Genomic DNA, 27849 nt, shown 5'->3' with positions numbered 1-27849 from the left:
AATTTTCCTGAACTATTTGTATTCTCATAAAAATAAGTTATATTTTTAATGTGTTGTTACAGTCTGTGTTTTTGTCTTAAAATTTGCGTTTTTACTTATAAAGAAGATTGGTTTAATTTAGCCAAATAAAAGCATGTGCATGCGTGTGCACACACTCGCATGCACAGTTTATTGTTTGGTGCTTTATTTTAAGAACCAAAATTTTAATGGTAATCCCTAGATGGAGGCCTTTTGTAACATACAGTAAGTTCTTAATGATTGAGATTTCTCATAGGTTTGCATTCATGAAGAGGTACAAATTTGCTTCGAGATATGTTTGATTATTGCTCTGGATAAGAAAGCTGAGTAATTAAATTACTTAGGAAATTCAGTATGTCTTATTTTCAGTGTTGATTTGAAAAATGGTTAGGAGGGAACTTCATGTATTCTTTTATGTATGTATTTTCTTCTTTGCCCAACCAAAAGAAAGTTTAAATTTATGATTCATGTAACTAGCTGGATGATATGAATAGGTAGACTACAAAATTTTGTTCTGTGAATTTCTTCACTGTTTGAAATGGAAAACTAAATTTGCATTAAGTTTAAGAGTAAGAAAAACAATTTATTTGCATTTTTTATTTTGTAGTTGAAGATTGAGAAAACCATGAAAGAAAAAGAAGAATTAATACAGCTGATTGCTGTTTTGGAAAAAGAAACAGTACAACTTCGAGAACAAGTTGGAAGAATGGAAAGAGAACTTAACAATGAGAAGGAAAGATGTGAGCACCTGCAAGCTGAGCAAAAGGTTAGTTGTGTGCTATGTAACCAAGTGGAGTTGATGGTACGTTGCCTGAAATCCACCTATTTAAAGAACTGAATCAATAAAAGTGAAAACCAGTTATTGAAAAAAATAGTACTTAAAAAGATAGAAGAATAGGTCAGGTCAGTTCCTATTGAGCTATGGCAAAAATAGCTTCTTTTATGTTTGAAGATAATTAAAATACTTCTAGACTTTTGGTATCAGGCTTGATGAGGTAGTCCCTGACAACTATTTCCAGATGTTTTACATGTAATTCTAGAATAATTGGTAGATTTTTTTTTTTTTTAATTGGGGAGGAGGTGTTGAAAGTACAGTGAGGAACAACGTTTTCGAAGGAAAGACAGACTAAAGAAATTAAAATTACTTCTTAGAGAAGAATTTAGTGAATTAAGATATTGTCTTAGACAAAATTTTGAAATTCTTAATGTGGGAAATATGATACAATTATCCTTAAAAACAATTAAGCCATGCATGGTGGCCCATGCCTGTAATCCCAGTGGCTCAGGAGGCTGAGGCAGGAGGATCACAAGTTCAGAGGTTCAGCAACTTGGCAAAGCCCTAACCAACAATAGCAAGGCTCTGTCTCAAAAAAATAAAAAGGGCTGGGGATGTGGCTTAGTGGTTAAGTGCCCCTGGGTTCAATTCCTGGTACCAAAACAAACATCAAACATCTAGTAAGAATTGGCATTATTTGAGCAAAGAAAAGGAAGTATAAGTAGAAAATGGTGTAGCTTCATCAGAGATACAAATGGATTTGAGTTAGAAGCTGAAAAAAAAAAAGGATTAAAGAGAAGGTCGTCATGTGCGCTGGCACATCCCTATAATCCTAGTGGCTCAGGTGGCTGAGGCAGGAGGATCACTAGTCAAAGCCATCTCAACAAAAGCGAGGTGCTAAGCAACTCAGTGAGATCCTGTCTCTAAATAAAACACAAAATAGGGCTGGGGATGTGCCCCTGAGTTCAATCCCTGGTACCAAAAAAAAACAAAAAAAAAAACAGTCACTCTATCAGTCATTAATTCCATATTTTCATAAGAAAAGTTATTAGTTCTTATAAAACTTATACAGATTGTTATTATACGTACCACAATTTCACTTTAGCTAATTTATCTATAGACTATAGATAAATCTGTAGCTCACTTTGTCTATAGACAGGGTTGAATTATTACTCCCTAAAGGAAGGGTATGTTCCACTATTCTAAGAAATACTAGAGTAATTGCTTTGTAGTATTTAAAAAAAAAATTTTTTTTTTTTTAGTTGTAGATGAACACACAGTATCTTTTTTTATCTCTCTGTGGTGCTGAGGATTGAACCCAGTGCCTCACACATGCAAAGCAGGCACTTTATCACTAAGCTACAGCTCTAGCCCCTGTAATTGTTAACTGAACCATTTGTGCAGTGATTCTAATATTTATCCTCCAGCAGAGTAGTTATATATTCCATACCTGAATACAGTGATTTAAAATATATATATATATATATATATATATATATATATATATATATATATTTCAGTTGTAGTTGGACATAGTACCTTTATTTTATTTATTTATTTTTATGTGGTGCTAAGGATTGAACCTAGTACCTTGCAAGTGCTAGGCAGGTGCTCTACTGTTGAGTTACAAGCCCAGCCCAAAGGTGATGTTTTGTAAAAGCTAAATTATGAAAAAATTTCCCTTAGTTTATCCTAGTTTTTTTGAGGTAGAGGGTAAGCATATCAAATAACATGTACATTTATAAATTTCTTTATGAATGTGAAGTCTTTCTGTCCTTGTTAGCCATTTTAGTTAAAAAGTTACTCCTCCAGTTATACTTTTGGTGAACATTTTGCTTCAGCTGACCATATGACATAGGGTTTTCTATTTGGTTAGAGAACTTCTTTCATTTGCACTTTAACGCAGGTATATCAAATATTAAAGTAGAGTAAAAATTACATAAATGTGCCTATGTTTATTATCAGGACCTTCAGCTAATTCTTTTTTTTACTCATTTCTTGTAACAGCCTTGCTGTTTGTATAGTTATTACTCTTTATTCTCCATTCTTTACATGTTTTGCCTATTAGTTGGCTGTTTTCTAAAGTGGAATGCCAGACACCCCCCCCCCCGCCACGTTCCCACACACATAACTCTATTATTAGCCAGTGGGTTGGAGGTCTTATAGATGTCCCTTGAAAAAGGTCCATTTCAGCATATCTTAAGCTATCAAGAATACCCTGATTGATTTTTGTGATCTTTGAGGTTTTTGAGACTGATCACCTTGAAATCCAAGGAAAGTAAGGATGATTGGGAGAGTAGGAATGGCAGAATGATAGGTCTTTAAAATTTGAAATTACTAATGTTATATTAGACATTGCCTTTAGTTCAGTTGAGTATTAATAGATTTAAGTAGTCTTAGGCTCCCTCTGTCTAGGTGATAGATGGTGATAAATACTACAGATAAAGCTTAAGTAGACTGAGCTTGAGAAAATGATAGGCTGAGATCAGAGGATTAATGAAGCAAAACTTGTAGGAAATTGTGACCTTGATGTCCAGAAGAGGTATTCACCAGAAGTTTTAATGGCAACTCTTAAATCTTAATGACTTTTACTAATATTGGAAGAAACTGCTCTGCTGGTATTCTTGCATTGGGGCATATGCTGTAGAAAGTACTTGTAAGTGATGTTTTAATCAGAGCCTATATTATAGAAAATGGTGATAAAAGAACCTAGAATGGTACCTGAAATATAGAAGGTTCTCCCTTAGGATAAGCAGCTATTATTATTTGCTATTTTTTGTAATGATGAACCAGAGAATCATTAAGGAAAGACCATGTAAAGTGTTGTCCAACATGAATGGAATTCATAGCATTTCCCCTAGATTCTAAAAATATAATGCATGTGTAATGTTAAAAAAAGTCCTAAGTTATGGAAACGTATATTTTGGCTGTTGTTTATTTGTGGTGACAAAATAATGTACTTGCTATGAGAAAGAGTTCCTCTTTGATACCAGAAGTCAAGGGACTTCTAATTTTTATGAATTTGCTTTTTACCTCCAAAATTATATCCTCTATCAAATATGTATGCTGGGGAGCTAGAACATCTTAGAACCTTTCAAACTTGTCCTGGTTGGGTGACTTATAAAATTCATGACATTCCTTGACACTTGTTTTAAATCTATTCCATGGATTAAATTCTAAAAAAACAATAATAATAAAAATCCTAATAGTTCTGTAGATCTTCGCTTTGAAGTACTGAGTAAACTTTTTTTTTTTTGGTACTGGGGATGTGGCTCAGTGGTCAAGTGCCCCTGAGTTCAATTCCCAGGGGCACATGACCACTGAGCCACATCCTCAGCCCTGTTGTGTATTTTATGTAGAGATAGAGTCTCATTGAGTTACTTACACCTCTCTCTTTGCTGAGGCTGGCTTTGAACTCACAATCCTCCTTCCTCAGCCTCATCAGCCCCTGGAATTACAAGCATGCTTATCATGTATCATTTATGGTTTCTTTAAAATTTAGCCATGTAAGAATGCAATCAGTAGAGAACCTTGATTTCTTCACACTAGAAGAAATTGATTGCTTTATAAAATATAGTATGATTCTAGTATTACCCATTTAATAGTTGACAAATACTGAAAGTTATGTGTTTATAATTATTTATAAGCAAAATCTTTTATTGTATTGATAAAAGATTGTACCACTATAGAATACCATAGGAGAGAAAATTATAATAATTAAAACTAATTAAATTGAACTTAAAATCTTTACATTTTGAAATTAAGAATTGGATATGTTAAAACTATCAAAACAAGTTGGTTTCAACTATATTTGTTTTTGCAATTATATTATGTAATTGACTTATAGAAAATAAGTAGGATTATAAAGTAGATTAAAATTCAAGTTACATAATGGTTATAAATTAAGAAATTATAAATTGTATTTCCCTTAGTTTATTGTGGTATCCATCCCATTATTCATGTACAATCTAGATTTAAAATTAACTTTCATTATTAAGATCCAGTTTTGCATTCATTTCTAGTCTTTAAATATGGAGTTTTCCTCCTCTCTTATAAAAGTCTGATTAATAAAAATAAGTTATAATACTTAGTAAAAGCCAGATAATGATCTGAGTTTTATATGTTAACTCAATTTTATGATGAAAATACTGTTAACTGGATTTTACAGAGGAAGCATAGAAAGGCTACTTAACCTGCCCACGGTCTTAGGGTTAGTAAGTTGTAGAGAGTTAGTAGCGTGGCTCTATTCAGTGCTCTTAACCACTGCTGTTCTGAGGGCTGAAGGTGGGAATAGATCTAATTGATGTTTTAACAAACAGGTTTATTGTGATGTAATTTATATACCATAAAGCTTACTACTTTAGAGAGTATAATTCAGTGGGTTTTAGTATATTTACAAAAATATACAAGCATTTATCATATCTAAGTTTATGACATATTTATCACCCCATAAAGAAAGGATGTACCTATTTGCAGTCTTTCTCCAATTACCTCCCCATCCTTTCCCCTAGTCCCAGACGACTACTACATTTCATACAAAGGGAATCATAGAATATGGGGCCTTTTGTAAAAAGACTTGATTCTTTCATTTGGCATAATATTTTTAAGATTTCTTTAATGTTGTTATATATATCAGTAATTCCATTCATTGCCAAATAATATTCCATTGTATTAATGAATCTTTTTTTTTTTTTACCCCACCTTTGTGTTTATTATAGATATCTGGAAAAATCAGCAGTTCATTATTCATTGTGCTCTTATTTATATTTTGGAGTGACATATTTGAAAATTGAAAGATTGAAACTGAGCCTCAGACAAATAACAGTATTCAATTGATTCTTATTTATTTATTTATTTTTTAAATATTTGTTTTTTGGTGTAGATGGACAGAACACAATGCCTTTATTTTTATGTGGTGCTGAGGATCGAACCCAGGTCCCGCCCGTGCTAGGCGAGCACTCTACCGCTGAGCCACAATCCCAGCCCTTGATTCTTATTTTTAACGTTTTTTTTTTTTTTTTTTTTTTTGCACTTTTGGGGACTCAAACCTAGGGCCTCATCTATGCTATGCAGGTGCTGTACCTCTGAGCTACATCCCCACCATGAATCTTATTTATTAAATGGGATTAAAAAGAGCTATAATCCCATTAGAGTTTTCAAAGTTAGTTTAGTTATAATTTTTTGAAGTATTGAACTATGAATTGATATAGTTCAAAAAAAGATGTTTTTCCCCCACATTTTTTATTGGTGTATTATAGTTGAAAGTAATGTTGTGATATGTTGTTGCATATTTGTACATACACTATAACAAAACGGTTTGGCCAGTATTATTTCCCAGTATTTCCATTTTCTCTCCCCTCATCCCACTCTCTTGTCCCTTTCTTCTATTCTGTTGATCTCCCTTTTACCTTCTCATTTACTTATTTATTTTGGTGCCACAGATTGAACCCAGGGTTATTCTGATGCAGGTATAAAAGAAAGCAAGGGTCCAAAAGCCATAACCTACATTACCCTCAGTTATCTTGACTTTTAAAAATTAAGTGTACAATTGGTTGATTTTTATCTATTTACAGATTTGGGCCACCATCACTACAGTTGAATTTTAGTACATTTTCATTATCCCCAAAGAAATCTTGAGTCCATTAACATTTACTTCTCAGACCCTAGGCAACTACTAATCTCTTTTCTGTCTCTTCATATTCTCAATTTTCTGGACATTTTCATACAAATGAGATCATATAAAATGTGTGACCTGTTTTGTCTAGCTGCTTTTTCTTAACAATTTCAAGGTTCAGCCATGTTTTAGCATGGATCAGTATTTTTTTTCTTTTTAAGAGTATTTTATTCTTGATTTTGGAGGCAAATCTTTTACAGACTAATTTGTTTATTTGTATTTGAGATATTCTGCCATCTTAATTGTTGTCCTTTGAGTTGGTTATTTTTAATTGCCTAAGTATATATAGTATCCTAGAATATTTGAACTAGCTTCTTAATTTTCATATTTTTGGTTAATATTTAGTTACTGTATTTTCTGTTCATGAATCAGATATTTCAAGTAATTTAAAATAGCAGTTGCATTTGGATGTGATCAGTGGCATATAGTTCATTTATTATTATGTAGAACAGTTAATTTTTCTTAGTGGTACCATATCAAAATGAAGGTCGATTTAAACACTAGTCAGGGATTAACAGTGAATTAGCGTGAAGACAAACTGAACAGTATAAAACAAAAATCATTTTTTCCCTGTAACGATCTATGTTGTGAGTCATTTAAGTCTGTGGGGCAGATTTATATAATTACCTAGGGCGCTCCATACCTTTCATATTATTCCACTGCCATCCCTCAGACTCCTAGAGAATTTACATCTTTATGATAGAAACTTGTTTACTGTCATATCCTGGTTCCAGCTGGTTGAAAAAAGAAAGAGATATTAGCCATGTCATGTTTAATAGTTTGAGTTATAGTTGTAGAAGTAATAATATAGTATCACTTTATTTATATTATACTGATGAGAATTTAGATGACCAAAATTACACAAGAAGCAGGAAGGAAAAATGTGGTTGGACAACGTATGTATTACTGTGGCTGAAGTGAGTTTGTAAATTAGTAGACAACCAGAAATCTCTGCCACAGCACAAATGAAATAGTTTGAAATTAGCAGTTTGGATGTGGGAAATATCTTTGATAGTATCTTACAATTAAAAGTTTATCTATTTGTTAATAACACCATTTAGAAGAATTGTACCGAGACTAGTTAAAAATCAGTGGGATTGATGGTACCTGCCTATGATTCCAGTGACTTGGGAGGTTGAGGCACGAGGATTGTGAATTTTGAGGTCAGGCTGGACAACTTAGTGAGACCCTGTCTCAAAATAAGAAAGAAAAAGGGCTGGGGATGTAGCTCAGTGCTAGAGAGTACCCTTGGGTTCAGTGCCCATTACAGCAAGAAATAAAAGGAAAAAAAAAAAAAGACTAGATAAAAATCAGATTACTAAGTCTGGCCTAATGGTATCCTTGTGTAGTCTCCAGAAGTTGAGTTATTTAAGGCCACCCAGGGCAGCATAGCAAGATCCCATCTCATATAAACAAAAGCAAACAATAAGCAAAAATTAAATTACCAGAATTTCAGTACCTTGATCATTAAAATTAAATGTTCAGTTAACTGTTTTGGAAAATTTTTTGTTTCAGGATATTGGAAAGTCAAAATTATTCTTAGTTCTATTATTTACTAGTTGTGTAATCTTAGATAAGCTGCTGCTTTGGTTCAGTTTTCTCAAATGTTAAGTGAACATGAGGAATGTTCCTAATTCTTAGGTCACGTATATTAAGAATGTGCATAGGCATGTAGCATAGCATCTCCCACACAGTAACTTTCAATAAAACCAGCATTGTTATTTGGATTAGGTACTCACTTTTGGACAGAGGCAGTTTGCAGTATTTATTTAGTACAGGCTGAGCATCCTCAGTCCAAAAATTTGATATTAGAAATGCTCCAAAATTCAAAATATGATGCCACAAAGGGAAATTTTCCATACCCAAGCTTATGTAACAGTTGTAGTCGAAATGCACAAAAGTATTGCATGAAATTACCTTCAAGCTATATATACAAGGTATACATGAAAAAAGCAAATTTCATGTTTAGAATTGGGTTCTGTTCCCAGTATATTTCATTTCTTATAAGCAGATATTCCAAAATATGAAAAAATCTGAAATCCCCAAATCCTTCTGTTCTCAGGAGTTTTAGATAAGGAGTACTCAACCTGTGTATGGAATTACCAAAAATCAAGTTTGAAGTTAGGATCTCATTGAATTTCTGTCTCCTTTACCAATTGTCATGGAACAAAGAAGACCCAAAGCCTTACTTTTAATAGTCATCTACCAATAAATTTCTTTAAAGCCAATTACTTTAATTTTGTTTCAGCTTTGTTAAGAATATTAGTCAGCTTTTCATTGCTGTGACTAAAACACCTAATAAGAACAACTTAGACATGGAAAAGTTTTATTTTGGTTCAGGGTACCAGAAGTTTAATCCATGATGGGGCAACTCCATTGCTCTGGGCCCAGGCTAGGCAACACATAAGTGGCAAAAGGGCATGGCACAGGGAACTGCTCAGGACACAGTGGTTGGGAAGCAGAAGGAAGGGGCAGAAGGGAAGGTGAACCCTACCAAGGGAAGCCCCTGTGATCCACCTCCACCAGCCACATCCCACCTTCCTATAGTTAACACACAGTCCATTCAAACTAGGAAGGACAGATGAGGTTACAGCTCTCCTTACTATAATCACTTCACCTCTGAACATTCCTGCATTAACAAGAGCTTGACACCTCATATCCAAACCTTAACTATTAAGTAATAAAGAGATTTTTAACATTGCTTCTAAAATACATTTATTTACTTTTGAGCCAAATCATAATTTTTGTATAAATACTGAGTTGTAAAGATGAGGCATTTTTATAGTTTATTTCATAAGACTGTTGAGTAGTTGTCATTCAGTTTCATTAAAAGAAAACGTAAGGAAGGTTGTACTTCCCTACATTTTCTACTTATTCCCTTCCTTACAAAAAAATATGTGAACCCTAATGTTAAAAAAAAATTGCTTGTATGTGGAATATATTCAGATTTAGGAAGCAATTTAGACTATATTAGAATATGTATTTATAGCCCATTGGTCTTTTCTCTTTTTTTCTATTTCAACCAAAAATTTAATGCTTTGGATTTGTTGTTTTCTTAAAAAAGTAGAAGTGCATTTGATAGCAGATTTTTGATAGTTAATGAGTGAAAGATAGCCCTCGTTACATTTTATGCTATTTAAACTTTATTCTCTTGGACTATGGCCTATAGTTATTCTTGATAACTCATTTTAGTTATTTATAAATAATTTTCTTGATGATTTTTATTTTTTACTGCTGTTGCTGTTTGAATAAAAGTATAAAGTTTTCTCAAGATAAATTTGAAGTTTAGTACTGAAGAGGTTATATGAATATTTTATCTTTAAAGATCTTTAAATTCAGAGATCTTGGATAGCCAAAAATAAATTTTATAATTTCACTCAAATTATTTTAAAGAAACCAGGAAAAGAAAAAACACAAAAGCAACTTAAACAGATTGTGCTTATGAAGAAAATGTTAAAGAAATAAGTAATTATATAGCTATTATTTTTATTTGTTTATTTTTCCTATTATTGTTAGTGCCATAAAGACTTACTTGTATATTGTCATTCATATTTTTGTCTGGTGAATTTAAGGAGCTGGAGAAGATGTAGGGTGTTTGAGAAAATCCAGTTTAAGCCAAATGAATAAGATTTAATTTAAAAACTGACTACAGATTTTCCTGTAAATATTCTCTTTTTAAAAAAATGTGGGAATAAATATGCTTTTTTAATTCTAAATACTTCTAGTGTGTATTTTGCTACAAACATGAGTAGGTCACAGTATATCTGGTTGTTCATATTTGAGAGTTATAAGGTTATGACTCATGGAAAGTTGTAATAGTGGCTTGTGGCCACAGTTATTTTCAGTTGAGAGAATGGGAGAAATCCTCTGCATGAATCTTAAATGTCCAGATCTCTTTATCTCCCTTGGCCCCAGTTTTTGGGAGCCTATCTTGATGTACAATGTCATAGACTTAATTATCTGTTGAATATTTTAATTTTAGAACTATAATATCCCTTTGGACTGGTTTACAAATGGTAACTAAATGAATATCACAAATTTCAGTTGTTTTTCAAAGGTTGTGTTATAGATTTTGTTTTAAAGTTATTTTTTGTAAAGGAAAGCATGATTTTTATTTGAAATTTTCCATGCTAAGGATGATTTAGCTTCTTAGATACTGGTACTTAGCTTAGACATGAAAAGTGTAGGTGTAAAGAATAATCCCTACTTCATCATTCATGTCATTTGAAAATAGGCTTGGATGCTGAGAAGCTATCAGGTGTGCCTTTATGGGTACTAGAGAAAGAGTCTGAGAGTCTCAAGTTATTGTCTGAATTAATGTGTGATCTACTATAAAGTTAACAAGCTTATGATTAAAGTATTAATTTTTTTGCATTCAATTGGTTATGAATTTTTTTAAGAGTGCTGTTTACTCAATATAGAGCATTTATTAATTACAGAATTAGCAATTAGTCTTTGCTTCTAGACAAACTAGTCTTTGTCCCAGGTAGAAATACCTGGATCAGATGTGTAGCACCAAGAGAGAATTTGGTAAAATAAAAATAAAAAATGTGCAAAAGTATTTAGAAACCTCTCTGGCTGTCTTTAGAAACCAATAAGACAAGTACTAAAAATGTGTCAAATTTTATAAGGCTCATAGTATATCAACAAAAACTATGACAGAGGAATAAATGTTTTTGCTTACTTTAGCGTTATGGACTTGGAAACAATAGAAAAGCATTTAATTTTGGATAACAATTTTTGGATACTATTGGAAATTCAGTAAGGCAAACATTTGCTTTGAACAAAAATAAAATAAATAGATGTCATCTGACACTATTGTGATACGTGTTTCATGAGGTGCAATGTAGCAATTTCCTTATCCCAGCAGGAAGTGTGTATTCCATTTATAAGTAAAAATTGGACCTAATTGCTATATGCACATTAAATGATATAATTATTATATAAATTTTGACTTTTAAGTTGACAGTACTGTGATGTATTTTTTAGTTTTTCTTCTTGGGTAGGTATTACTACTTAGGGGGAAATTTTAGATTTCTTAAAAAAGTAATTTGATTTAATTCTTTTTGATGTATAGTTTTCCATAACATCACTTCCATATACATGTTTTACTGGAGTCTCACTTTTTGAAATGAGGTAGAAGACTTATTACAAGAACATGGAAGCTTTATCAACTTCTCACAAATGTCTTAATTGATGTGATAAAAATTTAAGAGTTAAAGTGTTCTGTTTAGAACAGTCTAAAAAGAAAGGCAATAATTTCTTTTACATTTGTTTTATCTTTGAATATTTAGGCTTCTGAGTCACTCTGGCAAGAACATGCTTTAGGCATTTATTACAGCACTTTGATATTGCTTGGTGTAATATATATTAGAAGTGGGTGTTAACACTGATAGTTTCATATGAAACCTATCATTGGGGTAACAAGGAAAAGTAAAATCTGAAAAACAAAAAGTGACTAATAATTTTTATTTCATTTTATTGCCTGTCCTGTGGTGAAGTGAAATAAACAAATAGGGTGCATGAAAAGTCTGAAGGCGAGAAATATATATTAGTAATTGATATGTAAATAGTTTAGTATATGAAAATTTAAGTATATTTACAATTTCACATTTAGTTTATTAGTTTATAAGTCTTGGCCTAAATTTTAGAGGGGACAAACGTGGGGCTAAAATTATAAAACCATGTAGCTCAATAGTAGAGCATTTGCCTAGCATGTGCAAAGCCCTTGCCTGAATCCCTTGCACTGCTTTCCCCTAAAAAACAAAACTAAAAACTAAAACCAGAAGCAAACCCTTGTGTGGAGGTTTGTGCCTATAGTCCCTGCTACTGAAAAGGCTGAGACTGAAAGATCTCTTGAGCCTAACCTAGACTGACATAATGAATCCCGAACCCCCTTTAAAAGAAAAAGAAAAAAAAAGATTTCTTAAAGGCAAATTTACTGATGCTTTTTGTCACATACTTTGTTGTTATTTCTAAGGGTCTTATTGAAGTATCACAAAGTTTAAAAATGGAAAATGAAGAGTTTAAGAAGAGATACAGTGATGCGACATCTAAAGCTCTGCAGCTTGAGGAAGATATTGTGTCAGTGACACATAAAGCAATTGAAAAAGAAACTGAATTGGACAGGTATTTCTGATGATATAAAAAAAATTCAGTGTTTTAATAAAATTTTTGTTTTTACATTCATGTTGTTTTGTCTTAACGCAGTTTAAAGGACAAACTCAGGAAGGTACAACATGAAAGAGAACAACTTGAATGTCAACTGAAGACAGAAAAGGATGAGAAGGAACTTTATAAGGTATTTTATTCTTTTCATTTCTATTGTTCATTGATTTGTAACAAATTACCCCAATAGGCTGTGAGTCAGGAAGTTAGAAGCAACATAATTGAATAGTTCTGAAAGTCAGGATGTTACAGATGTTGCCGTTAGGTTGGCTTGTTTGACACCGGGGATCTGCTTCCATGATGTAGAATGAAATCTGTATTTTATTCTACAGAGTGAAATGCAAGAAATAATTTATTTTTTTGTGGTATACTTATTTATTTTTTTCTGGTACACTTAACTTTTGGCGAGAGGCCCGTCAGTTCTAAGTGACCTCTCCAGAGGTTGCTTGAATGTCCTTAAAAAAGGTAGCCAAGTTCCCTCAGTTGAGTAATCCAAGAAGGGGAGGAAGCAAGGAAGAAGTCACTAACTATCACAATGTGTATTGCTCTTAAAAGTTAGTGTTTAGGGAATTAGCTTGCTGGTATTTTAAATACTTAGCAGGTACTGTATAATAAGTCAAAAAGTTTTAATGATAGATACTTGTTTATTAGAATTTATATAAGCAAGTGTTTTCGTGAAATTTTAAGAACTTGTATACCTTAGGGAGGTATTCATTTCACGGATAATCATATTTTATGGTTTGGCCTTTGAAATAATTTTTGAAATAATCTTCAGAGATTGTCATTTTACAGAATATCCTCACTGCTTATGAATCTTCACTTTATGAAGATTTTTCTTTTTTAGGCATTCCTGTGATGTTAGTATAGTTAGCTTAATTGTCAGTATTGTGGATGTTAATCAAGACTTTAGCTAATAAGCATTTCTGAAAGCAAGTTTTGGATGAGGAATTTTAAGAACATTCTTAATTGTTAGCTTCATGTTAAGTCACATTTATGAGCTGATGATTGGGAAAATTAAAGAGTTTTAAAGGTGGTATTGCAAAGGTATAGGCTATTAACTCCTTCAGAGAACCAGGAGTCACATTTAGTCCTATGAACAGGAATTACTCCTTTAAATTCAGAAACATTTAAAGAGTGAAATGCAAGAAATAATTTCTTTCTGGAACACTTAACCAAGATAATCTTGCTTGTGGACAGTATGTGTCCATACTCAGTATAGTTCCAGTTACTGAATTTGATTTGTACATCTGTTATGAGAAAATCAGCATCAAAGTTCATGGAAGAATTAGCATAGTTGCATCGATAAGGAAATATGGTTTTAGATAACATGGGAAGTAAATGACATAGGGCTTTTTACATGTAAAACATTGAATTGCTTCAAAATGTTGTTTTTGAAAAAAGCCTTTCTAGCTTTCAGAATTTGGTCATGTCTTCATATTGTATGTCTTCATAGCATTTTCCAAAAAGAAAAACAAAATCCATTTACATTAGGAAAAAAATGCTAAAATCATTAAATCAAAGGAAAAGTCTTTGGAGATAATGTAGTTAGACCTTAAAATTAATCTCTATGGAAAATAACTTTGGAAAAACCATCTTCTACTTTTAATATGTTCTTATATTCTTAGGTAATCATTTGGCAGAACATGGGTCTTATGACTCCTACTCCCTTCCTTCAGTTATTTTCAAATTAGAGATAAATAATGACATTTTAAATTTTGACTAACTTCAGTTATGTAACTGAATAGAATATTCTTTACATTTCCAAACACTGTTAAAGGTGCATTTGAAGAATACAGAAATAGAAAATACCAAGCTTGTGTCAGAGGTCCAGACTTTAAAGAATTTAGATGGAAACAAAGAAAGTATGATTACTCATTTCAAAGAAGAGATTGGCAGACTGCAGTTGTGTTTGGCTGAAAAGGAAAATCTGCAAAGGGCTTTCCTGCTTACAACCTCAAATAAAGTAAGTAGTTTTGCAACATGTATTTGAACTTATAAAACATTATCTCTATTAAATATATGCAATATTACCATTTTGTTATTTTTAAAATTTTTAATTCTCCCAAACTAATTCTTTTTAGCATGTTTAAAAATGCAGAGAAGTTGAAAGAACAAAGCAGTAAATAGCTATGTACCTTAAAATTCTTTGCTCATTTTTATTTTATCTCCCCTATTTAGATACTTTTTTTCTGGACCATTTGCAAGTTAATTGTAGGCATTACTGTTCTTATGAACAAATACACCATTATCACTCTCAAGATTTAACATTGATATGATAATATTCATTCTTGGTTATACTTAGTTCATGTTTAATTGATACAAATAGAATCTATGAGTAGCCAGAGATTACACATTAGTTTATTATTTTTAATCTGAAACATTGTCTCTACACTTTTTTATGGTTTCTGTAGAATAGCATTCCTATACTGTTTTAATCTAGAATAGTATCCCTATACTTTTTAATAGTGTCCCTATACTTTTTTCTAGAATAGTGTCCCTATACTTTTTAATAGTGTCCCTATACTTTTTTCTCTTTTTCTTATCCCCTCCCCTCCACTGTTTTGCAATGCTAGGGACTGAACCCAGGGCCTTATGCATACTAGACACTGAGCTACACCCCTAGCCCAACATATATTTTTGAAGAAGTCAGGCTAATTTGAATGAATGTTACATAATCTTAATTTGTCTATTTCCTCATGACTAGATTTCAAATCAATCATTTTTTTTGGTGGGGGGGGTGTCAAGGAAAGACATGATGTTTCATATATCTTACTGCTTTTATATTAAGAGCCATATAAATGTAATTATGTTCTATTCTTGATGTTGGGTTTGGTAATTAATTTAGTTTTGTCTTCCTGACATTATTGAGGTGCTTTCCCTTCTCCTCCTCATCTTTGTGATTATTAAGCAATCATAGCATAATACTTCATGATTATGTGAACATCCTGTCCTCTAATAGCCTTTTACCCAATGGTTTTATTAGTCCTTTGATGAGCCTTACTTACCTCAGCTTTGAGATTAATGGTTACAAGATGATGATTTTAAAGATTCTGTCATTCCTTCTATATTTAGTAGTAGCTACTATTTTATGAGGTTACTGTTACCCTTTCCCCTTCCTTTGTTACTATGAACTTATTATTTTACATTATCATCATTATTTTTTTCAGTTCACAGTTGTCTCTATTTAGCTGGTGACCCTTTTCAAGTGCTTTTGTGTCCTTTCTTTTTTAAATCCCTAGTGGTGCTGGGGACTGAACCCAAGGCCTAGTGAATGGTAATCGAGTATGCTACCACTGAGCTATATACCTAACCCATTTTACTTTTATTTAATTTGAGACGGGTTCTTGATAAGTTGTCCAGGCTGGCCTTTAACTTCAGATCCTTCTGCCTTAGCCTCCCAAATACCTGGGATTATTGGTGCATGCTACTGCATGCACTTGGCTATTGTGTCCTTTTAATATGCCTTTATCAAGCTTTGTATGCATTTTGGGGGGGGGGTACTGGGGGATTGAACTCAGGGGCTTTCAACTACTGAGCCACATCCCCAGCCCTATTTGGTATTTTATTTAGAGACAGGGATTCTTCATTTTGTTGAGTTGCGTAGTGCCTCACCATTGTTGAGGCTGACTTTGAATTTGCAATTCTCCTGTCTCAGCCTCCTGAGCCTCTGGGATTACAGGTGTGTGCCACCAGGCCTGGCTTTTGTATACTTTTTTTAAATTATACACCTGTGTTTTCCAGGTTCAGGTTATGCCTCAGACCCATTGTTACCATTTTAGGGGACTATGGCTTTTTTCATTTCCAGTAGATACTTCAAATCATTATTAATGTATCTAACCCAAAAATAGTACTTTAGGATTCTTCTTTACTTTCCTCCATTTCATATTTATATATATTTTCTCCTAGTGTGAGAACTTTTTGTTTTTGAGACATTATATTTTTCATGTGTTTATATATCATAAGGTTCAGAATTTCTGTGTCATTGCCACTTTCAACAGTAAGTCCACCAAATAAAATTAAAGTTTTTTTTTCCAGCTCTTGAGTTTGTCTAGGGATGTTCATAATGCCTTGTTCAAAAGTTGATGTACTTTTTAAAAAAGTTTTATGTTATAAATTTGTAATACAGTTCAAGCTTTTTTTTTAGTATTTAAGATTTATTTTTCTCTTTTTTGAATATATAAAGTAGTTGCATTATTGAAAAGTAAAAAAATGATATAAAAAATTACTCATTTTAAACTCTTGTGTATTCTTTTTACCTTTTACCTATACCCACAGGTAAACATTTTTAAGTTAATTCTCCTTATGTTTCTTTTTGGAAAAATAAGCTTATGTATGCATGTGCACAGTATACATACTCATTTTTCTTCATTTTCTTGGAAAAAAAAAGAATACTACTTGGATATACCTTGTTTCTTCTCACTGAGAAATGTAAATTGTCATTCATTCTTTATCAGAGATCTTCCTCATTTTTTTCAATTGCTGCATAATACTCCACATATAGATTTATCTTACTTATTATGTTTTATGGGTATTAAGTTGGTTTAAGTATTTTGCTACAAATTATATTAAGGCATATTTATTGTAACCCCTGAAATGTTAGAAGTGTATGACATTTGGGGCTGGAATTGTGACTCAATGGTAGAGCATTTGTCTAGCCTGTGTAAAGCACTGGGTTCGATCCTCAGCGCCACATAAAAATAAGTAAATAAAGGTGTTGTTCATCTACAACTAAAATAATAATAATAATAAATAAAGCTAAACAAAAAACAAAAGAAGTATATGACATTTAAAGTCAATAGTGAAACCCCAGGTTGCTCTTTTAATCCAGCAGATTGCAAATGCAAATATGAGAAGGGTATTTGATTTTTGAAGTTGAATAAGATGCTAAAATATCTCATATAAGTATAAAAATATACTTACATTTTAACTCAGAATACATATAGTGATTAATATTTAAAAATATTTATAGAATATGTGGATATCTTGCACTATGAGTACACATGTAGATCTTTCTTATTATAATAGCTGCATCATATTCCTACTTTCATTTAATGGTTGTATAAGTATGTAATTGATACAAGTTGTTTACTATCATTAGCTTTTATAAACAGACTGAGATAAGCATCCTTATGTAGATATCTAGGTACACTTCTAAATCTGCCAAGTCAGTATGATTGCAAGTTCAAGGTCAGTGTCACCAACTTACTGAGAACCTGTCTCAAAATATAAATTAAGAGCTGGGGATGTAGGTCAATGGCAAAGCATACCTGGGTTCAATCCACAATACCAAAATAAACAAACAAACAAATAGGTGTTGATATAGAATGGTAGATTAATATTTTGGTTGTCTTTTAAGTTAGAAAGTAGGAAATACCTTTAACTAAGATTTTTGGTATTAGAAAGTCTTTTAAATTATTTTATTGTAATCACAGAAAGTGTGTGTCAGTAGTTCAAGCTGGAGAGATTTGGGGGACATTTGAGTCTTGGGCACTTTCATTTAAGTCTTCAATTTAGACAGAACTTTAAGCACTGGATATGCCACTTGATGGCTGTATTTCAGTTTCTTTCTGTGTGAAATAGTAGTGGTCATACCATGTCTATGGTTGCTAGGTAGGAAATCTAAAACAATGTCACACATTTTAAATTTTTTATAGACATACTTCATCTATGTCATGTGTAGAAAAGCAATATTTAATTTAAAACTTTGGATCTCTTGAAGAAGGTATAAAATTGTTGTGCTTTTTTTTTTTTTTACACTTGAATGGTTTAATCACAGCAATAATTCTCTGCTTTTCTTCAGGAAGATTCATTTTCTTTAAAGGAGCAGCTTCGTAAAGCAGAGGAACAGGTTCAGGCAACTCGACAAGAAGTTGTCTTTCTGGCTAAAGAACTTAGTGATGCAGTAAATGTGCGAGATAAAACAATGGCAGATCTACATACTGCACGCTTGGAAAATGAGAAAGTGAAGAAGCAGTTAGCTGATGCACTGGCAGAACTTAAACTAAATGCTGTGAAAAAAGATCAGGTAAAGCAAGTCAACTTTGAATTAATAACCATAAACTCATGAAAACAGTAAATTATAATAAAATAAAATAAATTATAATAATTCTGATCAGAGAATTTTAAGTTTCCATTCATTCTGTTTAGTTATTGTAACTTCTTGGGTTGAAATTAATGTGAGCGTCAAGAAAACCTTCTGTAAGCACAATTCCTTATGGTTAGTAAAAGTTGTTCTGTTATTAAATATTTTTGGTATCAGGTATATATTGCTTTGTTTGGAATTTCTTGTTTACTAGTTATATAAAATAGCTTATGGTACAGAGTTACAAAAAATTGTGCTGTGAATGGATAATTATGAATGTAATTCACTTCACTATTGTCATGTATGTAAGAAATAAAAAAATAGCTTATGGTTACTTAAGAGAATAATAATTATTCCTCAGGAAGTAGATTATTTGTAGTTTTTAAATGAACCTTAGTCAAAACATATAAATCTAGATTTATTAGGAGAATTGTTGTGGCACTATAGCCTAAACCCCAGAACAAATTTAAAAAAAAAAAAAGCCAGAAAGACATAAGTAAAAAGGAAGTTGGATTTACTATTACAAAATGCAGTATCAGGTTTTTATTTTAGTGGCAATATTTGTTTGTTTCTTAGGATAAAACTGATACATTGGAACATGAACTGAGAAGAGAAGTTGAAGATTTGAAACTCCGTCTCCAGATGGCTGCAGATCATTATAAAGAAAAATTTAAGGAATGTCAGAGGCTCCAAAAACAAATAAACAAACTTTCAGACCAATCAGTAAGTATCATTGAATTCATATGAAAGTGGTACCATAGTTGTCTTATACTCTGTGATATAGATAATATTTTCCTGGTCTTCCGATTGAAATCTGAAAGTGGAAAAAGGAGCAAGGAATGCATGCAGTAAAATAGGAAGGCTTTGTGAAAAAAATTACAGTTTAAGTATCAAATGTATAGATAAATTTAAGTATCACATGTATAAATATTGGTTTGTGGCCTTTTGAACATATTTTGACTTTGTAGTAGAAGCTTGAGATTTCTGTGAATGATTAGTTTTGGTAAATTCACAAGAAAAAGCAATGTGTTTTTCTTTTGCAACATTTGGATTGTAGGTGATGTATATCTTTAGTATTTGTTTGGCTTTTAAAACAAGGATAGCTTTGTGGATATATAGGATTTCTTTTTTATTATTTACATATTTACTTAAAAAGTATAACAAATTCAGTGACTTGATTTAATAGTTTATTGTTAACATCCCGAATAGGCCAATAATAATGTGTTCACAAAGAAAGTTGGGAATCAGCAGAAAGTGAATGATGCTTCAATAAACACAGACCCAGCCACTTCTGTGTCTGCTGTAGATGTAAAGCTGCCACTATCTTCTGCAGGTAAAAATCTTTTAGATTTTTTTGTGTAGTGTCCTGCCTTAAAAAGTATTAATATGACCAGGCGTGGTGGTATTGGAACATGTTTACTTAATAAGAGTTAGCAGGTGGTAATGAAGGACTGGAAGAATGACTTAAAAATGTATTCTTCAGAGTATATTTTTTTCTTATTCTGTTTACTCAGTTATCTAGAGAGAACAATTTTTGTGCCATTTTGGAACTACTTTTAGCAAATTATTAAAAAGAAAAAAGAACGGTGCATTCATTATTGAAAGTGAACTTGGTTCTGACATTTTAAAATTCTCATTCTCATTTAGAATTTATCTTTCTTTGTTTATTTAGGATATAAATAAATGTTTCTGTTCTTCAGTATTCCATTTTTACACTTTACAATTTACTCTTAAGTTTTTCTGAGCAAGACAATAATATAAGGGGCAAAATACTTTTTAATGATCCTATTTTCTGTCTTGTTACAGCAGAGACAGATTTTGACTTGCTCTCGAAAGGTAAAGTCTGTGAAATGACCAAAGAAATTGCTGACAAAACAGAAAAGTATAATAAATGTAAACAACTCTTGCAGGTAAGTTAACTTTGAGTGAAGAAAGATTTATCAAATGTTAAATGGTTTAGCTCACCTTTATTAAGTTTTATTGATTTTTTTTCCAGCCCCATATACTGTTTCACTTTTGCCTTTGGGATGATGAAAGGAGGTGCTTTGTATTCTTGTTCATATAGGCCGTTGTATAAAATCATTATTCCAAAATTAGTATTTTCTGTTCATATGTACTAAAATGTCCTTGTTTGGATAATGAACAAGTAATTAGTTGAGGTTGGAAATTTCTCCCTGCCTTTTTGTAATAATATATGGAAAATATTTGAATTTTATAATAAAGGGAAATACTCTTTTTTTAAGTTTATTGTAAAAGGAAAAAGAAATTTAACATATCTCAAAAGTGACCCAGTGGACACATGACAAAAGGGAATATTAACCAAATTGATTATTTTAAATAGCATCATTCAGACTTTAAAGTTTTGAATCCAGGTACTATTCATACCTGGAGTATTTGAAGGATGAAGGAAATTGCTCCTCAGTTGTTTTGTGTTTGCATATGTGATTTTTGTGTGCTTAATTTGTGTATTTGTGTATTTCTGAGTCTGGGAAAAGGAAGGAAATTCTATAGAGCTACAGACTGAAAAGCATAGATTAGCTCAGTGTTACTATAATAATTTAAAACTTAAAAACATCATTAAAATCTTTATCAGACTTTAAACTGGACTTTTTTTTTCTTTTTTGTGGTGGTGGGAATCAAACCTAGGGCCTCACTTACGTTAAGCAAGTATTCTGTCGTTGATCTATACCCACAGCAGGCTTCTTCTGTAAAAGAGCTGATTAGCAGTATTAATAACATTGTAGTATAATGCATTACTCACATGTTTATAGTAATGCTGATGCAACGAAATCTACTGCACTTCAAGTCCTATAAAGGTATAGCATTTACAGTTATGTACTGTGCATAACACTTGATAATAAATGACTGTTACTGATTGATATATTTGTTTTACTAATACTATTATTTTAGAGTGTATACCTTCTGTTCATTTATATAAAAGAAAAAGACCTAAAAACTTTAAAATAGTGTGCTATGTTAACCAGCAACAGCTTCACAATCTCACATGTACTTCATCTTTCCATTGCATCATATTCTTTTGTGCTTCATTTAGTCTCATTTTGTTTCATTTATTGTGGCCCCTAAGTGTACAAAATTCACTACTTATATATTGTCAGTAAGAGGCCATGTTTAGTGATTGACTTGGAAACAAATAAAAGTAAAGACTGTGAAGGTAAAAAGTCAATGATCACCATTGATCACTGATCAGGCATGTTCTATTCCACTGAAAATATGATCTTCAAGAACAAGAACAGAAAGACAGAGCTGTTCTTAAAGGATCAATAAGGATCCACTTTATTGAGGCAGCAAGATAATTCAAGAAGAGTATATATCAATTAAAAATTTCTAGAGATTTGAATTGAAAACCAAATATAGAAGTTTATCTGATTCCACACCATGATCACAACCAGCAAAAAGTTTATGTGTGATGTTGAAAGAAAAGGCTATATCCAGCTTATGAAGTTAAATTTGCCGCTAGCTCATTATTCATTACATAATGTAAAAGTAAGTGGTGAGTTTGCAAAGCACACCAAGTGCTGATGTGAAGGTAGCTGAAGAATTTTAGAAAATTCAAAATAAGCTGATTGTGGAGAAAAATTACTTGCCACAGCAAATCTTCAATATGAATGAAACCTGTTTCCACAACCACAAAGTCTCCTATCTAATGAGAAAGCAGTCTCAGGATATATGCCCATCATTAAGCAATGTGTGACTATAATTATTTGTAAGGGACTAAACTATCTTTAACTAAGGATGAAACAATTCTGAATGAGTATTTAAAATTTTTTATTATATACCAATATTATTAAAAGAAGATATTATGTTTCTTCAAGTAAGACTTTCTGAAGGAACATCTAAAAATCTATTTATTTATTTATTTATTTATTTATTTATTTATTTATTTATTTTTTGTACTGGGGATTGAACTCAGGGGCACTTGACCACTGACCCACATCCCCAGGCCTATTTTGTATTTTCTTTAGAGACACGGTCTCACTGAGTTGCTTTGTGCCTCACCATTGCTGAGGCTGGCTTCAAACCCACGATCTTCCTGTCTCAGCCTCCCGAGCAGTTGGCATTACAAGTGTGCACCACCGCACCCGGCTTAACTTTTTTGAGGTACACTTTTTAAACCAATGAAGTACACATATATATGAAGTGTGCCATTTGATCAGTTTTGACCTACACGGTCCAGAAACTATCACCATATTGTCAAGATAATGAACATTTCCATTACTCCCCAATTTTTTTGTGCCTGTTTGCAACTTGGCTCTTTCTTCTATCTTCATTTTTCAGGAAAACGTTCGCCTATTTTCTGCCACTATTGAGTAACCTAACTTTTTTGTATGACTTTATAAAATGGTGTCATTATACTATGTTCTCTTTTCCTATCCTCTTTCAGCACAAATTATTTTGAGAATTGTCCATATTATTGTTATATTGTTAGCTTATTCATGCCATTTCATTCCTGAGGTAGTATCCCATTTTATATATGTATTATAATTTGTTTATATATTACAAGTGGTTGAGCATTTGCTCAGTTTTTAATTGTTATGAGTAAAGTTGTTATGAACATTTGTATATAAGCTTTTTTGTGACCCTAACAGTTTTTTGCTTCTTGTGGGTATATATCCAGGATCGAAATGCGTAGGTGATAAGGTAGGCAACACATTGGTTAACTGTATGAGAAATCACCAGATTATTTTACATAGTACTTTTGTACCATTTACATAGCCAGACTAATGAACGTGTCATAATAATTTCATTGTGGTTTGAATTTGCATTTCACTGATGACTTAATGCTGAGCTTCCTTTCTTATGCTTGTCAGCTGTGTACCCTTCCCACCCTCCTTCGGTGATTATTTAGATCTTTTTTCTACTTTAAAAATTGTGTTTTCATCTTGTGTTGTAGTTGTTCTTTATTCTAGATACAGTTTCTTTCTCCGCCATTTGTCTGTGGTGCATATTTTCTCCCAATCTGCATTTTCATTTCTTTAATGGTGTTTTTAGAAAAGCAAAATTTTAATGATGGTTTATTAATCATTCCGTTATATTTTGTTCTTTTTAAAAATATTTGTTTAATCCAAAGTGATAAAGATTTTCTCCTATGTTATCTTCTAGAAGATTTTTGTTTTGTTTTTGTGGTGCTAAGTATTGAACACACAACTGAAAGCCTGCTAGGCGAGTCCTCTATTACACTTCCAGCCCATCTAGAAGTTTTAGAGTCAGGTTTTGCATTTAATTCTGTGAACCATAGTTGATTTAGTATTATTTGTTTTCAAAGGTATTTCTTTCTCCATTGAATTACTCAAAAGTATACTTTTAAACTTCACCTTGAACTAAAACATTGAAAATGAAATGGTCATATATTGCCTTTTTGTCATGATTTCTAACTCCTTCCATAAGATGTTTTGGGTTATAAGAAAAAGCAATTGTATGAATACATGATTTTCCTCCATCCTTTTGTAAAGTCATAACTATTGTGAAGTATCATGTCACTGCAAATAAAAAGAACAGAGATGGTAAAAAGTATCTCCCTGATCCTGATCCCCAGATATGAGCTGTTAATAATGAAATTTATATTTTTCTATACAATACTGGCATAGATATCATATATAATTATATAAAACAAAAGTAAAAATGGATTATATTGTACTATTTTTGCAACATGCTCTTCAGTGTAATTTGACATTTTTGTCTGCTTGAACATCTGCCTTTTAAATATATTTATACTGTTCCATTGTATGGATATAAAATGATTAATCTATTGATAGACATTTAGTCCTTTTATGTTTATGCTGTTACAGCAGTGTTATGAAAAATATTAGTACACATTTAAGTATGTTTGTGTATATGTTTACTTTATATGGATTTAAAATCTTTTGATAATTATACTAATTTTACTTAGGATGAGAAAACCAAATGCAGTAAATATGCTGATGAACTTGCAAAAATGGAGCTGAAATGGAAAGAACAAATGAAAATTGTTGAAAATGTAAAACTTGAACTAGCTGAAGTAGAGGACAATTATAAAGTAAGTTTAGCACTTGTATACAAACCTAAAGCATAGAACTTATTGTACCACCTGATGCTTTTGAAAATGTATTTTCTGTCATTTCATCAACCTAATACACATTTTTAATATGGATAATTGAGATATCATTTTCTTCTATAAATGAAAATGGTGTGTATTTAGTTTCATTGAATGTAGATCATTCAGTGTGAACTGAGAAAAATGAATATTCGTATTAATTAGTATTATGGCTTTAGTTCTGTGGATTCAGATAGCTATTAAAAATTTATCTTTTGGGCTTGGGTTGTGGCTCAGTGGTAGAGCACTTGCCTAATGTGTGTAAGGCACTGGGTTTGATCCTCTGTGTACACCTACATTGAAGAGAAATTTTTTTAAAAAATTATCTTTTAATTGTGCTTATTTTAAAGATTAAAAGCAATCATTTCATTATTCTCCTGCTTGCCTTTTTTTGGCAGGGGCTACGGGGATTGAGCCCAGGGACACTTCACTACTGAGCCACATCCTCAGCCCTTTTTATATTTTTTATTTTGGGATAGGGTCTCACTAAGTTGCTAGGGCTGGCTTTGAACTTGTAATCCTCCTGCCTCAGCCAGCTGAGTTGCTGGGATTATAGGTGTGTGCCACCATGCCTGGCTTTATTTTTAAACAAACATGTATGTTAAATTATTTGGGGGCCTCAGTGGGTTTTATGTCATAATAATATATCATCAGTAATTCTTAAAAATTTTAAATTTATTTTAATTTAGAATATTTAGAATTTTAAAAATTATTCCCCAGTTGTCTTATTGTGATCCTAAATGAAGTTCTGCAAGGTAAATGATAAAATCTTAATTAAAATTATTTTTTGCCAGTGTAACATAAGTGAGCAGAAAAATTCAAATGATAAATCATATCTATAAGAAGATTAGTAAAAAATATTATTGGGCTGTCTAGCTAATTACTAAGTAGTAAAGTATTAGCTTTCTCGGGAATAGAGTGCAGTATGATATATTTTACAATATACATGTAAGGCCTGGGGATGTGGCTCAGTGACTTTCCTGGCATGCAGTCTGTGATTAAGTTCTGCTGTATCATAGCTACTTTTATCTGTATCTAATTTTTAAATTACAGTTTAAAGTTTTCTTTGTGGAAGCTGAAGAGAGCTAGTTTTACTGGTGAACCTTCTATTCTTAAAATGATATTTCATGAATCATTATTGTTTCCGAGATTCCTGTGGATATTGTCTTCAGCGACTACAGCTTCTGTTATTATTGTCAAGTGTGAATACTGAATATATTAAAATTTTTTGCATGTTGATGAGAAAAAATGGTTTGCTAAATATTTATTGAAACCTATTTAATGCCCTTCACTTTTGACACAAACATGGACTGAGTAGGTAAGGTAAAATGTGATAAAAGTTTCACGTGAATGATGTTTCAAGTACCCTGGGGTTGTTTCCAATCACATATTTAGTAGGAAGATATTATGGAGAAACTAGACCTTTGAAAGACTGAACTGAAAGGGAGGAGAAGCGAAGTTAGGAAAAGGAAGAAGAATTGTTCCAAACAGATAGTATTATACAGGTTTGGAGGTCAGATGTAGATAGCAGAGCTGGGGAACTAAAGCATTTGGACTCTTATTAATTGGAAACTGTTGAGTAATAAGGCTTTTAATATCTATAGATTAGATTTGAATGAAAGTTTGAAGCCAGATTTTGGAAGGCCTAAAATGGAATTTGGTGCTAGTTTCTGTTTAGAATTTTTTAGGCTAAAAGGGACCCAACTAGAGTAGGTCCTTTCTGAAAATAATTTGGTAGCACTAAAGATGGTTTACATGTTGGAACATATAAACAGTTTAAAGGTGAGGGAATCGGGGAGAAATATTCTTCAAATGAATCGATAAAGGCCACCTCCTTTGAAAATACCTTCCCTGATCTAATGCCATTGACTAGGACATAAGTCTAGTAAAGAACGTATTAAAATGCATCTTTAGGGAAGAACTCTTGATGAGTAGATTTATTTGATTTTGCATCTGTTAATACTTATCCTGTAATAGGTGGTCAGTGGGTGGTGGATGAAGGAATGAATGACAGGGAGTAAAAGCATTGGGGAATGGAAGAGGAGGAGGAGGAAGTATTCTAACCATCAATGTTCTCTGATTTTGATGGTATCTTGTTAACAAATGTAGGAAAGAAGGCTTGGGACATTTTGTCTTTACAGTGAGGGAAGGACAGCAATGTGAATGTATCCAACCATCTGTTTAAAAAGCAGATGTGGTATACAAGAAATGGTATACAAGTCAGTATTTGTGGATATTTTCAAGGCATGGAAAAAAGTGACTTTTCACAGAGATGCCAAAGAAACTTTGAAGAATACTCGTATGTGTGATTGAGAAGAAAAGGTAGACACAAAGGGCATGGAGAATGATAGTATTGATACAGTTTTACATAAACCAAAGGAATAATTTTAAGAATAAGAGGAATTTATTGATAACAATTCAGAGAAGCCAAAGAGTAAGCATTGAAGAAAATACATGGATTTGATAATATAAATTATTTTGATAGAATTATATGAATTAGATCTCAGATTCTAAGGAGGGAATATAAATGATGAAAAAAATTAATTTATTTCTTTATTTAGCTTCAGTTGGCAGAAAAAGACAAAGAAATAAGTGGTCTGACTTCACATTTGGAAAACCTCTCCAGAGAGAAGGTATTAAGCAATGTGCTTTTAAAAAAACAACACAAAAACTTTCATGTATTTACTTTAGAATATGAGAAAAATGTATGTGTTAAAAGTTATTAGTTTAGTCTTTGTTATCTATTTTGTGTTTAACAATGAACAAATTTTACAATATTCAAATATAAGAATATGTTGAAATTTAAAAATTTTTTGTGTGCTTATCTGGTTTTCTTTTGTAATAGGAAATGCTTGTGAAGTTGTAAAATTACTTAACTGCATTACCTGACATTCAAACAGAAAGGTGGTGTAGTATAGCATTTGTCAGAGTGGTACTTTGGTATGTGTCCCCATTTCTTTTCAGAGCTCTGTAAAGATAAAATTTTTCATAATAATACTATAGCATTACTTGGATTTTCCCCCCATAGTGTTAACATGTAT

At 32.0% G+C, this 27849-nt stretch overlaps 1 protein-coding gene across 5 annotated transcripts in view; it reads left to right on the top strand.

Annotated features, from left to right (window-relative positions):
* The window catches only part of TAX1BP1 (Tax1 binding protein 1), a 67089-nt gene that overhangs the window by 22613 nt on the left and 16627 nt on the right, over window positions 1-27849 (top strand). For 2 of the 5 annotated variants that reach the window (XM_081283048.1, XM_081283046.1), the window contains 10 exons: window positions 626-784; window positions 12448-12596; window positions 12678-12768; window positions 14413-14598; window positions 18436-18660; window positions 19294-19440; window positions 19927-20050; window positions 20524-20627; window positions 24626-24751; window positions 27370-27441. In XM_081283048.1, coding sequence (XP_081139174.1) covers window positions 626-784; window positions 12448-12596; window positions 12678-12768; window positions 14413-14598; window positions 18436-18660; window positions 19294-19440; window positions 19927-20050; window positions 20524-20627; window positions 24626-24751; window positions 27370-27441 — 1383 coding nt within the window. The remainder of the gene's footprint in view (window positions 1-625; window positions 785-12447; window positions 12597-12677; window positions 12769-14412; window positions 14599-18435; window positions 18661-19293; window positions 19441-19926; window positions 20051-20523; window positions 20628-24625; window positions 24752-27369; window positions 27442-27849) is intronic. The other 3 variants (XM_081283047.1, XM_081283050.1, XM_081283049.1) reach the window with 3 other exon arrangements.

Source organism: Spermophilus citellus, assembly GCF_964194105.1.
Source record: "Spermophilus citellus genome assembly, chromosome: 3".
NCBI classification, from domain to species: domain Eukaryota; kingdom Metazoa; phylum Chordata; class Mammalia; order Rodentia; family Sciuridae; genus Spermophilus; species Spermophilus citellus.
Note: the sequence above shows the minus strand (reverse complement) of the source record. Positions and strands in the feature narration are given on the sequence as shown.